This window comes from Monodelphis domestica, chromosome 4, assembly GCF_027887165.1.
Source record: "Monodelphis domestica isolate mMonDom1 chromosome 4, mMonDom1.pri, whole genome shotgun sequence".
Lineage (NCBI taxonomy): Eukaryota > Metazoa > Chordata > Mammalia > Didelphimorphia > Didelphidae > Monodelphis > Monodelphis domestica.
The window spans coordinates 217,632,423-217,649,021 of NC_077230.1; the positions used below are offsets into that span (position 1 = coordinate 217,632,423).

General features: G+C 34.6%; 1 protein-coding gene across 1 annotated transcript in view; it reads right to left on the reverse strand.

The window, feature by feature from the left end:
• Positions 1 to 1,399: 1,399 nt before the first annotated feature.
• Positions 1,400 to 16,599, reverse strand: part of STK17B (serine/threonine kinase 17b) — a 40,352-nt gene continuing 25,152 nt past the window's right edge. Inside the window, exons 4-8 of the mRNA XM_007494545.3 lie at positions 15,132 to 15,276; positions 9,738 to 9,864; positions 8,790 to 8,838; positions 6,308 to 6,487; positions 1,400 to 5,318 (exon numbers count right to left, since the gene is read on the reverse strand). Coding sequence (XP_007494607.1) covers positions 5,036 to 5,318; positions 6,308 to 6,487; positions 8,790 to 8,838; positions 9,738 to 9,864; positions 15,132 to 15,276 — 784 coding nt within the window. The 3' untranslated portion in view covers positions 1,400 to 5,035. The remainder of the gene's footprint in view (positions 5,319 to 6,307; positions 6,488 to 8,789; positions 8,839 to 9,737; positions 9,865 to 15,131; positions 15,277 to 16,599) is intronic.

The following is a 16,599-nucleotide window of genomic DNA, read 5'->3' on the forward strand; positions in this document are numbered from 1 at the left end:
TATAGAAGTATATGAGGCAGATGGCCGAGGGGTAGGTTGTGACTTGGTGTGACAAAGGTGCAAGGCATTTAAAGGTAGAGGAAATGTAGAAGGGGATTAGTCAAGGACTGGATCAAGACTATGGAAGAAAGAAAGAGTGATGAAAGAAGTATGGACTTGGTGAATTAGTCTATCATTTTGATTAGAAACAAAGATAGGTTTGCAATTAAACTTGGAAACTAATTATCATGTAACTGAATCAACAAAGGTAACGAAATGGATGAAAATATATTTAAGTGGTTCTGATATGTCTTGCATTGTGTTAAGAGCTGGAAATGCAATAAAAGGTGAAACAGCCTCTGCTTTCAAGGAGCTCTTATTCTAATTTGAGGAAGAGAACACTTTCAACATAGTTCAACAACATAAGCCTATGTGTAGCCCCTCTCTACCTGGATCTCTCCAGCACAAAAAGGCTCATGAAGGATGAACCAGTCATAGAGGGAGCCTTCTCTCATGCCACCTGCCCCAACCCTCCTGCCTGAATACTGACTTAGCACCCCACTCCTGTAGATGTAGACCTTCCAGGTTGACCCACACATCAGTTACCAAATCCACATTTTGTTTGCTTAGTCCTGGCATTGCTCCAACTATCAGTCACTTTCCCTCTTTCCCAAGACTTGTGGGTTGGGGTCCCTCCAGTCTGTTGGCCTCCATGGTAGATATGACCATTCACAACTCTTTAATGAGTATAATTCTACTAATAAGATAGACTGTTGAGTCTTCCCATTGGTCTTGCTACTGAACCCTAAGGACCATCAGACCTTTCCATTCAATCTTCTTCTGAGTAGGATGAGCTGAAACACTAGTTGATAAAAATTCTTTTGGAGTTAGAAGCTACACTCCTGAATATTCGTCATTTTACTACTCTCCTCCTCATGACTGGAGTTCCTTTTGTCTGCTTTAGTATGGAACCCCAGACCTCCTAGCAACCACAGGTCATCCACAACTGGTTGGTTGCCTGGGGTTTAGCCGAACATCTGTGTGGCCTCATTTTCCTACATCAGTCAAAAATGAGAACTTGGGCTGGTGGAAAGGCAGAAAACAAGTATTCTTGTATACTAAATTACTTTATATAAAATCATTAAACACAGGGAGTTAGAACAATCAGTATGAGACTTGTCTGTGTTCCTTCAATTCCTAAACCTAATTAGTACACCAATATAGCTATCATTTTTCTCAAATATAAACAATTTCTCTGATGGGGGGATTTGGCTTTTTATAATCAGCTCCAGTACTTTACTGAGCAGTGGGAAATAACTCTTTGTCAGGTGTGGGAGGAAATAAGATCATCAGCCAGATGACAAAAGTACTCTCTCAGAATGTATCTTAGAGACTGCTCTGAAATAAAGACAGCTGTAGGTCTGAAAAAGTTGCCATTTAATTTATAATCAAAAGGCTCATTAAGTACATAGAATGAACAGTGTTCTAAGAGAATAGTCTTGATCACATCTGTCATCCTATCCATAAAAACTTAAATTATCTAATAAAACTTACCACAGAACAGTTGGACATATACTTGAATTATATACAATATTTTACAGTAAGTTAAAGCACTCTAAAGGTTCCTTATAAAATTAGACATTTACATTAATCCAGAGAATTCAAACGTAGTTTTTATACTTTGAAATAAAAGCACAATTGTTTACATAATTCAAAAAAGCATTCATTGCTAGGCATTGGCTTCATTTGGAAATCCAATCACTACACTGAAGACAAAGAGTAAGAAATGTAAACTATTTTAAACATTAAAATGGATAAATGTTCTTTGGGGGAAAATACATTATTTTATGTGGGTGTGTGTATAAGTTTAAAGTGCTTTATTTTTATTGTTTTATACTTGCTATAACTTTACAGTGGAAAGTTAAATCAAAGTGACCACAGATGACAAAATTCTAATTTTCTGTTTTTGAGATATTCTCCAACTCCAGTCTCCATATTTAGAAAGAAAATTTGCAATAGAATTAAGCTTTTGAACTCTTGAGCAATTAATGATATTTATTCCTGTTTAGGATATTAGCACCTCTACTTTCACTTAGTGAAAATGTCCTACATTTTCCATTTCCAATGCATTGTCATTTGACCCTCTGGGAAAATGGAAATAAGATTTGTAGGAATCACTGTGGGTGAAAAATGAAAAAGAAGAATTATATATTGTTTCAATTCCTGAATTTAACCTTGCTCACTTGGAACTAAAAAAAGATTCCAAAAATTATTAAATTTTTTTTAAATGACCAGTGTATCTCTGAGGGATGTGGAAATATTCTTAATGTTCTAGTAAATATGTTTCTTTAACCTTTTTGTAATCTTGTCTGTATATTTTCAATTTAACTTTTTAAAGTAATTTTAAAAAATGTTTAGAAAACTTCAGACTAAGACTTCATAATTTATTCCTAAATTGCTTGTTTGTTCATTTTAAAGTTAAAACCATACAGACCTTTATATTGTGAAGAAGTGAAGTTAGCAAACTAAAATTATGTTATTTTAATCCACTAAAATAAGGAAAGAATCCTTTCACTCTTTGAAACATTCTTTTACTGTGGTTGGATATTATTTATACTATTTCATTATATTTTCTTGTACTTGCTTTTAAAGCAATTTAAGACAACATTTTTTAAAGCACTTCAGGTGGGACACTTGAAACGTTTTAACATATTGGAATAAAATCGGAAATTTTTAATGATAATGTAGCTTAAAATATCTTCTTTCACAGAATTAAACTTAATCTGGAACATTAAAAAGAGCAAGGAAATAGTTTAAGGTGCTACTTACTTTTTCACATGTCCATCAGTGAAAATATTTACATTCATTTTTATAGACACAATTGGAATTTCACATGGTGAATGCTACCATAATTCAAGTTTTACCATCTCTCCACAATAAACCGTAATTTCCAGAGATGAAGTGAATAACTGAAGGAGATTTTTTTAGTATTTAACTTAAACTTTGATATACAATATATCCTACCCTAAAGCTAATGGGGAAAAGTAGAGTTGGGCTGACTTTTAGCTTCTTCCAGCAATTCCAGATATAAAAGGCACTAAAAATACTTAGTGCTTATAATATTACAACATTTTACATTTCTTGAGATTTCATTAATTGATGTGGACTGAGATCCCTGGACACATGAGAATGTATTTTATCAAAGAAAATGGATGCATAAAACCAGTTCCTAATACCCCAATGAAAGTTATTTGACAATGAGTGCACTAACTTAATACTGATGGCAAATCAATGAAAATAATTACAAGGCCATAAACCTTCGCTTTTATAACGAGGGAAGATGCCCATTTCAGCTTTTAGAATTTCTAGTCTGCTCTTTAAAAGCTATTTCTTCATCTATTTACATGATATATGAGAAAAATTATTTTGGCACCTGAGTTGAATAAAATAGATTCACAGGTCTTTGAAGAATCTAGAGTTCATGAATCTTCAAATACAAAGTTGTATAAATGATTATATATGGAAAACTTTCACACGTATATACAATACACATAATTTTTCCTTTAAAAACGCTTGACAATATTAAGTAAATTCAATATTAAGGCCAAAGAACCGATCCCCTGGCTGTTAGTAAAAATGGTGCTGTCTGAAAGGTATTACTGAGATATTTGGAGTTTTAAGACTTCTAGGAAGGTAACTAGAGGTGTTTACCATTTTTTAAGCTAAAAGCTAGCCCTTTTTTTGTGATGTAAGAGGGCCACTAGGTCATGAAATCTTGTTACCTTGGCTTAAGAGGTCTTACTGGGATGACAAAACAGGCTAGTGAAGGCCACTCTCTTTGTAGACTTTTCGGGTACCACCTGATGACACTCTCTGGGGGAGATCCATCAAAAGAGATATACTTTAATCTTCAGTTATTACACAGACCACTTTTGAACCTCATGGAATTTGTTTCATACAGAAAACTCACCATTCACCATGAGCTGTGTGTAGAAAAGACATACTAAGGGACTTGTTACCAACACTATTTAAAAATAGCTCTTTAGTGGATCTTATTCAGTCGTACTTTAGGGAGACTGCACTTTAATACTCTCTTCTCACAGCGATTTGTATTTTGAATGATTGATTTTAGATTCTTAGTTTTATTATTCTGCAGCCTTAATTCTTTTACTTACTTCTATAGCTATATTTGGCCAAATACGCTTCTATCTTCAATAAATATGGCAGTTTTCAAAAAGAAATAACCAGAAAGTTTTGCTAACTGTTTTATAACCACATTCCAAATGATATTTGATTGGGTATATTGGGGCGGGGGGAGGATTATTAGAACTACACAATCCAAGTTCAGAAGTTTTCCTGAGTGATGAACAACAGAGGAAATGCCTGCTATTTCTTTTATCAAGAAAAACATCACATTCTTTTTTGTATTATCACATTCTTTGCATGATGTATGCAAAACCAGAAAACTAAGAGTTGACATGCTCTTTTCAATTGCAATAGAGCTCCTGGGTATTTAGGTGGAAATGTAGTAAATGGAAAAGCTGAATTTTATGCTATTGTAAATGAATTCAGTTTATAGAAGGATAACACAACAATTATCCTAAGGGAAAATAAAAGACTAACTTTCAATTTCTTCATTTTGATGAATTTATGTCATAGCCAAAAAAATCACCAAAAGTACTCAATACTGTATAGCAACATTTTGGCAAACCTAGTGAACCTTAGCTTAGTTTCTCTTATTTACAGAATACATAGGTAAAAATGTTCAATTTCCTGTAATCATACCAGCTTTACAAAATTAATGATTTTTAAAGTAATATTTGAAATGTGCAAATATACTAATTTAAATTTTATTCTCTGATGAGTTCTGTGGTTCCAAGATAGGGAGGAAGATCTATTAATATATGAACCAATACTTTAACACAAATATATTTCCTTCAATCTTTCCCCAAATCAAAAGTGCATTTTCAGTATAAGTATACGATACATGAAAGTACAAAACATATCAACACTGCAGTGGATTTTAAATTCAGTTCAAATGATGAAGAGAAAGTTGCTAGCACAACAAATCTGGAACAAGTTCCTGGGGATTATGCAAGGAATCATCAAAACGAAATCGTTTGGAAACCGTACTAATGTCCTCAGGAATATTCTCCTTATCCTCTCGGTCACCACAGGTTCCATTACAAGTAGATTTAGTGGTTTTGTCTTCTGAGTTTCTGACTGTGTGCTCCTGAGTTTGAGAAGAGCAGGAAGTTTCTTCAGGATGAAACAAGTTTACAAAGTCCCGTTGCTGGAGCCAAGGATGAGAGAGACAGTCTTCTGCTGTCGGCCTGTCCCTGCGAATGAAATGGAGAAGGTTCGTGAAGGTCTGCTATTACGTAGAGAACGCGCTCAGTTCTCTGGACCGCTTCTTTGAAACAACAAGCCCTAATTTGGAAAGGGAGGCTAACAGAACTAGCCCTAAAGTCTCAATAACCAGACTTGATCCAAATTCTGGATCTATGCTCACATTAGAAATTGCCCAGGCTTCCTTTGCTATGGCTTTTCTACATTCAAAGGAGGAATAATACTATCTACTTTACTTCTTAACTGGCACGGTAATTAAGATCAAAGAAAAGAAAATGTTCTGAATTCTTTAGGCTAATTCCAGTATGCAAAAATATCATGGTTAACATCATCTGGCCAACTTCCAACTGCACTTAGATGGGCAGATACAAAGTCCAGTTTCTGAGAATTTCCTTAACACTTTCACACAGTTACTCTAGCCAATTTTAGATTTTTCTTATTCAAAAGCATTACATCTAATTACTCTGACATAATTTCAAAAGATAATTATTAGCCAAGTCTTAAATTTATTTTTAATGTAACAGGTATGTGTTCATGAGAGGCAACACGACTTAGGGGGTAGACTGTTGGGACTATGACTTGGAAATACTGGAATTCAAAACTTCCCTCAACTATGACTAGCTGTGTGAACCTGGGTGAGTTACATAACCTTTGTCAACCTCAGGCAACTTTATGAGGCCATCAATCAATAGCCAATTTCAACCTTTGTTGGTGGAGGGAATTCTCATACATGGAGTTCCCAAACAAATGAAACTAAAGGTCCTAGATGCACTAAGTCATACTGTGTGTATATACAAATATTTATACATACGTACACACATATAGTGTCAAATATAGTAAAACAGAATGTTTTTTTAAATATTCGAGTTAAATATTTTTACTTCTTCAATTTGACCTTAGCAATTTTTCTGAATTAATGAGGGTATCCACATGTATCCTCTATTGATTAAATAGTTTGCTTATTGATAATATTACTTACTCTGGGTTTTTTACTAAAAGACACTGAATAAAGTCTTTGGCCAGCTGTGAGACTGATGAAAACAGTTCTTCAGAATAATCCACATTGACCTGAGAAATATTGAGGTATGTTTCTTGATTGTCTTCTCCCACAAATGGAGATGTATGCATTAATAACATGTATGCAATTATGCCAACATTCCTGAAAAAGAATAAGAAGGGATTTTGAGTTAAATATTTCACCTTAAATTTTGCTAGGAAGTATACTAGAACCTTATATCCATGTGATGCAATGTTATAAGTGAAACTGGCTTATAATAAGGTTGTTTAAATACTTTGGTAGGAAGCAACTGGTTTGCTCAATAAAGTTAGGTCTAGAGGTTCAAATCTGGTCCCAGACACTTCCTAGCCTGGATCAGTCACTTAACCCTCATTGCCTAGCCCTTACCACTCTTCTGCATTGGAGCCAATACATAGTACTGATTCTAAGACAGAAGGTAAGGCTGAAAAATAAATAAATGCTTTGGTCATTATTCCAAACTGTATCGCTAATACTTTAAATACATGCCCAAAACAAAACTTGCCATTGTCCCCAAACAGACTCTTCTATCTGACATTCCCCATGTTGGCCAATCCCATTCCCCAGGCTTCAAACTTCTGTGGTCTTTAGCTCTTCTTTCTCCTTCAGTTTCCATTTCTAAACAGTTACCGAATCTGAGTGAGTCTTTATCAATAATCTGTCTTGAATGTCCTCCTCTTTCTGTTCACATGCCTCAGTTAGGCCTTTCTTCCCATGACCTGGCCTGGTGCCACAGCTGCTCTAACTGGTCCTGGTAGTTCGTGTCTAGCTTCCCAGCCCTCACTTTCCTGAGGGTAGATCTTCCTTATCAAAAGTTTGGATGGTTTTAGCACTGTACAAAACCTTTCGGGGGCTCTCAGCCGCTGTCCTTCCAGGATAAATCACAAATTCCCTAGCTAGTCATTCAGGGTCCTGTATGAGCTGCTGCCTCCTCCTACAAGGCCTGGAGACACCTGAGGCTCGAGCTTCTCAGGTCACAAGCCCCTCAGTCAGTCAATGAGTCATGTGCCTTCCTTCTGTGCTGTCATCCAGCAAAATCAAACACTTTAGTCATCTTCTGCACGGGTCTGGTGCTTTCCTAACTCAGTGACTGTCCATACCACTGACCTAGGCTTGCAATTTCTTATCCCAACCTCTTCTTCTGCCTTTTTAAAACCTCAGAGGCCACCTCCCACTCCAGCTAATCCTGATCGCCTAGTCAGAAATTACCTTTTTTCCCCCATCTGCCTTTGCACAACACTTTGTGCTTACTGCTCTTATTCTGAAAAGATTGATTCTCCAATTGTTACTATATACATGGAGGCAAGACGAGGTCAGCACAGGATCAGGCAGGGGCTAATGGACCAGTTTGAGGCTAACATATCATGAATGAAGAGGAATAGTAGGGAAAATGACTGGAAATATAAATTGAAGCTAGATGGAGGGCCTTGAATTCCAGGTTAAGAAGTCTGTAGTTTATTCTAGAGATAATAGGGAATTCGAGCAGCAGAGAAATGCAATTCGATGTCTCCATTAGATATATTACTGTGATAGCAGAGTGAGGGCTGGAAGGATGGTCAATATAGGAAAGACTGCAGAGAAGGAGGCCCCTGAGAAGGTCATCATCATAATTTAGGTGTGAGGCAATGAGAGGCTATTCAAGGGAACAAGCAAGGTGTGAGGGAAAGAGAGTAAGGGCAGAAGGGATATTTTGGAGGCAAATAAGACTTAGTGGTTGACTAAATGTGGGAGTGTGGAGAAGGGATATGATTCTAAGGTGCTGAGCCTGAATGCCTGAAAAAAAATGGTGGCATCAAACAGAAATAAGAAAGAAAAGGGAAAAAATCTAGGACAGCGTTGGTGAAGGTTTTCAAGTTCACATGCCCAAAATGCACCTTCAAGCTACCTGTGAGCCCCCTGGATAACCCCAGAGAGTGGAGGGAGGAAGTGCTCACTTTGGGCAGTTGGAAAGACAGGTAGGCATGCAAAAATGTCCTTCGGCACTGGGAAGAGGGGGAACAGAATAGCTCCCCAAGTGCCAGCTCTGCATGGGCGCCAATACTTTACTGACACTGATCTGGGGGAAGGTGAGTTCAATTTTGGAACTGTTAAGTTTAAGGTAACAGAATGATTAAAGGGAGAATTTGAGCAGACAGGTGGAAATTAGAGGGCCTTTTATCTCAATATAATGTACATAATAAGTATTTATAATTTAAATTTATTGTATAATGCTGGTAAATGTTTTTTCAGTGATTAATGTGGCTGAGTCAAATAATAAGTAGAAAACAATTTTTTAAAATGAATATAGTGAATGACTCTCTAACATTAAATGTAGCTATTTGCAATTAGTTTCGACATTTCCTAAAGCTTGTAATTAAAGATTATGAAATAGAAAAAAATGTTAAAATGGTGAAGATATAAAATATTAAGATTAACAAAAACTTACCACATGTCTGTTGCTGTGGTAATAGGATCATAGTTCAACACTTCTGGGGCTGAAAAATAAAAGGCAAATTGTATATCATGTGCAAATTATTTTATATTTAAGTTGCTTTTCATGTTTGTTTAGATCTCTCATGATATTATTTAACAAATTTAATGCAGTGCCAAGCATGTAGTGGCTAATCATTAAAACTATTTGTCAATGAATAAATTGCTCAAAGAGGTCCAACCAAATGGCATCGGTTGGGTAGCAAAATTTCACTATTCCAGACCAAGTGTTAGGAGAGTCAACCTGAAGAAACAAAAATGGCAAATTCTAGACTATTTTACATTAATTATCATAAAAATAATTTCAGCACATTATTCTTTAATTCCAATGACCAAAGGAAAAAGGTGTCTCTGTTAAAGCTGTTAGAAAACAGTGGTCTATGTTACCTTTCTTTGACCCAAAGAGTACAGCAGTGAGCATAGCTACTCCCCAGAAATTAAGTGGGTCTGACCAGTTTTGTTGGTCCGCACTGTTGATTTTTTTCCCCCACCCTGAGATGCCAGCATTCCCTGACTGCCACCTGCAGTGCTAGGGAACGGGGACACACCCTTTGACTTCTAGACATTTTCAAACCATGGATTGAACATCTGGTTCATAAACATCCTTTATGTTAGACGGCCCCACCTCATACTCTCAAAGAGCTTCCGTTCTGCCAACCACCTCAACGTTAATAAATCCCAGTTGCATTCCTGATCTCTTGCTGGCCAGGTGGCTCATGGTACTGAATCATGGTACAATACTTCAGTCAGCAACAATAAAGTCCCAGAGATCCCACCAAAAATATGCTGAATAAATACATCCTGGAGATGAATGTCCCAAATAATTCTCTCCACACTACAAATGATCTGTTTCTTTCTTTCTAAAAATTAATTTGGCTATAGAAAGTAAAGGGAAAATTCTTACCTAGGTACTCTGGAGTTCCCATTATTTCTCTCAGTTCACATGCATTCCCTATTTTCCGAGACATTCCAAAATCTACAATTTTTATGTCTCCAAGTGGAGAAATACTGCTTAATAAGATATTCTGAGGCTGCATAAAAGAAAATACAAAGATAATTAATGTCCTATGCAATAGCTTATTCTTTGCTAAAACTATAGAAATAATTTCAGGAAAGAAACACATTAAATTTTAATTCATTCAGTTTTAGCTATTTTGGAATTACTCAAATGTGAGGCAAAATGGGAATATAATATAAATTTTATATACATATATATAATATGTATAATCTTCCCATTTCATATATATATATACTTAATCTTGTAGCTCATAGTTCCAAGTTTAGGTTTTATTACAAGTACTTTTTATAAAGGAAAATAATAGTACTTGGTCTCCCAGATTCAAATAATTTCAAATCATAATTGTGACTTATCTGTAATTTCACTGATATGGGGAATTACTGGTGGCTCAGAGGAAAGAACACTGGGGCTAAAGTCAGGAAGTCTGTTGTTCATTTGTTTCAGTCACATCTGACTCTTTGTGACCCCATTTGGGGTTTTCAGGGAAACCTGAATTCAAAATTACTAGCTGTGTGACCCTGACAGTCATTTAATCTCTGTTTACCTTCATCCACTGGAGAAGGAAATGCCAAACCACTCCATTATCTTTGCCAAGAAAACCCCATGAACAGCACTAGCATGTTTTGGTCTCCAGGATCACAAAGAATCAGACATGACTGAACAACTGAATAACAATAACAAAACTTCTAGTACCAAGGGAGGTCAAATCGGCACCTGCTCTGCAACTGTTTTTAGAAAACTGATTGCCTAGGGGACTATGAAGGTAAGTGACTTGCCCAAGGTGATACAGCCAGTAAGCTTTGAGGATTTCACACACACACCCCTCCAGGTCTTCTAAGGCCCATTCGTTTAGGCTAAGATACTTCTTTTATGTTCTCTTTTTGAAGTTCACAATTACATAATTTATGATCTTCAATGTTTTATAGGCATAAAAATATTACACTACTTAAATGTCAAAGTTGATTGATTTAACATGCTACATTTCTATTTTAGTAATCATAAAAATATAATGAGGACAGTGCTATTATTTACATAACAGAAATGTGACTACACTTACTACCTCATTCATCTAGTAATCTCAGGAAAAGAGGTGCCCCAAATAGACAACTTTTCTAAGTAAATTAAGTTTGTCTTGTCCAGACCAACCAGCATTTTTATTATCACAACTACTTGAACTTAGAGCTTTTAAAAAATTAATACAATTTATCCATATATATCCCAGCCCCTCCCCACATTTCAGAAAGTATCATTTAGGAAACAGACATGTTCATATGTTTCCACCTTTCAGTTCACTCTTTGGAGGTAACATTAACAAATTATTGTTCCATTATTAATTCTGTAGTTATTATGCATGATGTCCTCTTGGTTCTACTCATTCCACTCTTCCTTATCTTATGTAGTTCTTTCTAAGTCTTAAAAAAAAAACAACAGCCTGCCTGCCCCTCATTTCTTATGGCACAGTAATATTCCACCACTGTGTGTTTAGCCATTCCCCAAGTATTGGGCATTCCCTCAATTTCCAATTCTTTGCCATCACAAGGAGCTGTTATAAATATTTTGGAATATATCAGTTATTTTCCTTTTTCCTTGACCTTCTTTGGAAACAGACTGGGTCTAAGGGTGTACACAGTTTTACAATTCCAAATTGCTCCCCAAAATAGTTGGATCAGTTCACAGCTTTGCAACAGTATATTAGTGTCTCCTTTTTTTCATATCCCCTCCAACAATTATCATTTTGCCTTTCTGACATTTTAGCCAGTCTGATGGATGTGAGATGATACCTCAGATCATTTTGGTTTGCATTTCTCTAAGTGGTAGTGATTTAGAACTTTTTAAATATATCTAATATATGACTTTGATTTCTTCATCTGAAAATTATCTATTCATATCTTTTGCCCATTTATCAATTAGGGGATGGCTCTTAGTCTTATAAACTTGGCAAAGTTCTATATATATTTTAGATATAACACCAGTCTATAATTTTTTTTTACCAATTTTCTGCTTTCCTTTTAATCTTGAGAAATAGTTTTATTGGTACAAAACTTTTCAATTTGATGTATATGAAATTATTCATTTTACATTTCACAAAACTATCTCTTGTTGATACATAAATTCCTCTCCTATCCATAAATCTGATTGGTGATATGTTCCCTGTTCTTCTAATTTTCTAATATCTTCTTTTATGTCTAGTTCATAAATCCATTCTAATCTTACCTTCTTGAATGGTGTAAGACATTGGTCTGTATCTACTTTCTGCTAAACTACTTTCCAGTTGCCTCAGCAATTTTTACCAAATAATGATTTCTTGTTTCAAAAACCTGGATCTATGCTTTTGTCAAATATAAGGTTATTATAACCTTTTAGCTATAGCTTGTGGTATGTCTGTTCTGTTTCATTATTCTATTTCTTAGCCAGTATGGACAGTTTTGATAATTACTGCTTTATAATGTCATGTAAAATCACGTACTGTTAGACCTTCCTTTATGTTTTTTCATTAATTCTTTTGATATTCTTAATCTTTTGTTCTTCCAAACGAATTTCATTATTTTTTCTAACTCAATAAAATATTTTTAAAAGTTTAATTGAGATAGTATTGAATAAGTAAATTAGTTTAGGTAGGATTGCCATTTTAATCATATCAGCTCTGCCCACCCATGAACAATTAATTATTTAGCTCTGACTTTGTGTAAAAAGTGCCTAATAATTGTATTCTTATAGTTCTTGTGTTTCTTTTGGCAGGTAGACTCCCAGGTATTTTATTCTATCTGTGCTTATTTTAAAAAGAGTATCTTTCTATCTATTCCAACCTTTCTAATGTAGATTACAAAACTTAAGGTAAAGGGAAGGTGGTCTGGATGACTGCCAGGAAGTATCTGCTGGGCTAAAACAAAAATGCAACACATTTTTAAACATAAAAGAACCTTTGGAAAAAATAAAAACAGATTACATAGATCCTTTTCTTGATTTTTCAAGGCCATCTTAGGAACATCAATTATTTCACTATCCTATATTTTGTCCTCCTCAGGGACTAATAAGGCACATAAGTCTTATTTACTTTCTATGTGGAATTATCCAGATGTAAAGTTATTTTTTTGGAGCTGCTTTTTATAACTTTTCTATCTTCTTCTTGCCAGGTTTTCAGGATGCCTAACTCTAATAGCTCATCATATCCTTAATTCCTTGTGTCTAATCTTTTATAATAAATACTATCTTTCTCCAAATGACTCTTCCAGCCTTATCTTAAAGTAAGATCTTTCATACTCCCAGCCAATCTGACCTCTTACTTGTCCACTAAATACTCTCAGTATATTGCTTTAAAACCTTTGCTTATATCATTTATTCTTGCCCCTAATCACGGCTTAATGAAATGTTACCTATCCTTCCAGGTCCAAGCCCAAATGCTACTTACTCCATAAAGTGTTCTAAATGGTCCTACCACCAGAAGTAACATCTTTCTTCAAAAACCTCAAAATACTTTGTTTTTTGTTTTGCTCTAAATTTTTTTCCACATTACACGTCAATACAATTTTTAATAATTGTTTTCTGATATTTTATGATCTGGGTTCCTGTGTTATTCATTATACAATACAGACTTTCATATTTATTATGTTGTGAAAGAAGATGCATATCACTTATAATAGAGAAAAATTCATGGAACACAGTTCCTTATTTTTTTGTACACATGAAGAAAGTGTCTCCAAAAACCATTCTGACATGTCCTGCCAAGTTGGAAAGACATCAAGTAGAGGCTATGAGGACTATATTTTTGTCATCTAAGAAGCTATCTACCTAAATTTAGAGAGGCTCATCACCAGTTCTGGCCACAGGCAGGGATGGATTTTTTTTTTTTTTAAGAAAAGACTTCACCAAGACTGTCTACTAAGAGTCAAAATATCCATAGTAAATGTTGGACTTGGAGTTGGGAAGACCCAAGATTAGACTCTGCTTCAGACACTTAAAAGCTGTGTAATTGTGGGAAATTCATGTAACCTTTCAGCCTCAGTTTCCTCATCTGTAAAATGGGAGATAAACAGCACATACCGCAAAGGATTGTGAAGTCAAATCAACACAGCGGAGGTAAAGTGTTATACAAATGCTATATATTATTATCATCTTTACTAGTAGAGGGAATACCTGCACTGGGCAAAAATTCTGTGGTATTATGCATAACCTTTCCTTACTTACATACATAAGCTCTTTAAGGGCTAGTACTATCTCTTATTTATTTCTCCTACCACTTTTATAACATATAGGGTTTATTTAATTCATTCTTGAATTTAGAAGTATGAGTTGAGAAACCACACAATCAAGTTGGCTGGATTTGTGTCTAAAGAACAATTAAATAGATTCTGAGAGAAGATCTCTAAGAGTAAATGGCATAAATTGAGTGTCTATAAGATCTGGTTTTGGAGCTTTAAGAACATTTCTGCTCACTTCCCTGTTTTTAGCTATATTCTAGATAATTGAGATGACTAAATGATCTGTGGACAAGGAAAGTATTACTGTACACTGGCTTCTATTAACTTGGGGAGTCTGTGATAATGTCCTATGGAGTGGAGGTTGTACTATGAAGAAATGATTTCTTTGGGAAATTAAGTTTATCAAATAGTTGAGAGGAATTTTTAAACCAATCTAAAATTTTTTAAGGAATTTAGGAAATATTTGTAGACATTTATATGCTGAGAACTAGAGATATTGATTGACCACATCAAGATGGAATATAACTTTACTAAAAAACTGTTAGCAGTTAGTTATAATTCCTCTATATCCTTGACTTTTCCACTAATTTAGACTAGATAATTTATAAATTAATACAAATCCATGAGCCTTCAATGTTCTTATAGGAAGGAGTATAATATACAATTACATTTTTTATAACCACTCATTGAGTCACTTTCAGTTGTATCTGACTCTAGGACTCCATTTGAAGTTTTCTTGGCAAAGATAATGGAGTGCTTTGCCATTTCCTTCTTCGGCTCATTTTTATAGATGAAGAAACTGAGGCCAACAGGGTTAAGTGACTTGGTCAGGGTTACCCAGCTAGTAAAAGTCCAATGCCAGATTTGAACTCAGAAGGTTGCATTCTCCTGACTTTAGGCCTGACACTATCTATCACATTACCTACCTGCCTCATATGAACCTAGGAAGAGGCCTACGTAACATATGCCAAAACACATGCCCAAACTGGAGGATGCCAGCATATTCTTTGACCTTGCTTCCTCCAGTGCAAACTAAATAGGAACAGAAACACTGCACGTAACAAGTCACATGTAATATTACCTTCAAGTCAAGGTGCACAATATTGTTTTGATGTAGATAAGAAATTCCTTCCAGTATTTGTCTGATAAGTCTGATGATATCATTTTCAGAGACCATTTCAACTAGGTCAGGTAAACATAGGTTGAAAATTTCTCCACCTGCAGCACTGAAAGAAAATCCAAATAAAATCAAATTGAATTTTTTTATACTAGGAGATTTTTTTGGAATGCAACTTTTAACCAAAAAAAATTTCTATTATATTTTTTAAATTGTCTGTTTAGCCCACATATTCATTTAATAAGCTGAAAAGAAATGGATAGATTTAATGAAAAAGAATAAGAATGTTTATTATGGAAATTATTTATATAAAACTGGGTATTAGAAATCAAAGCTATTATGATTGTCCTATTTGCTTGCCCCTGTAAATTAAGTACCACTAAGAAAAGCTGAAGACTGGATAACAATCAATATATATTTTTGATGCTTTTCAACTAGATGACCGAAAGTAGGCTTATATAATTTCCAAAGTTTAGGATAACTTTATCTTTAATGCATTTGTAACCTCTTTATATTAATGTGGTTATGTGGATCATGGAAAGAAAAACTACTATTTTAAAAAAGCATTTAAAAGTCAAATTAAAATCCTATTATAATTTATAAAACAAATTTCAACATCAAACCAATTCCACAGCTTGCAATTATTTTTAGTCAATTTGATTGCTAAAAACACCAGAATCAGGTAATAAAGTCTCTAAATTAAAATTCAGATGCAAAATTCATCTGTCTTGATAAAGATTTAGCAAATTCATATACAAGGATCAAATAATTAATATTTTAATGCATCATTTAGTCTTTCTAAAGGTCTTAAGAAGAGTTTATTAATTTTCACTTGTAAGTGCAACATACTTAATATACTTTAAAAGTATTTATCATTAGTAAATGAGGGGGAAATTACACTCAAAGCTTCACATGTTTGTTTATTATATACAATCACAACTAGGATAAAAATAAATGTTAACTCTGGAGCTTCTCACTAACCTAGAAATTTTAAAAATATACATATTATCAGAACACCAAAAGGCAACAATCATGGCCAAAGAGTTTATGAACATTATACTATCAGAAGTTGGCTAATTATATTAAAGCAAAAGGATACTTGTTTCCTAGTTGATGACAGCTATGAAAGGTTACATGTTTTTAGACTAGGAAGGCAGGTTAAAGTTCTAGGAAACTGAAGAGACAGGAAGAAATCTAGAGATAAGAGAATTAGAAAAATGACGCCTGGGCATGTTGACCAGCATATGCTTTCACAATAGGAAAGAGAATCAAGAGTGAAGAGAGAAGACAGAAAAGTTCTAAACCCTGTGGGGGAGGGAGCCAAAAACACAAAACACCTGTACCTCAGAAGCTGCTAAAGGCATTAGTGTAACATGCTGAAGGCATACCAATTAGTAAGGCTCATCACTGTTTGTTATATCTAATATTATTG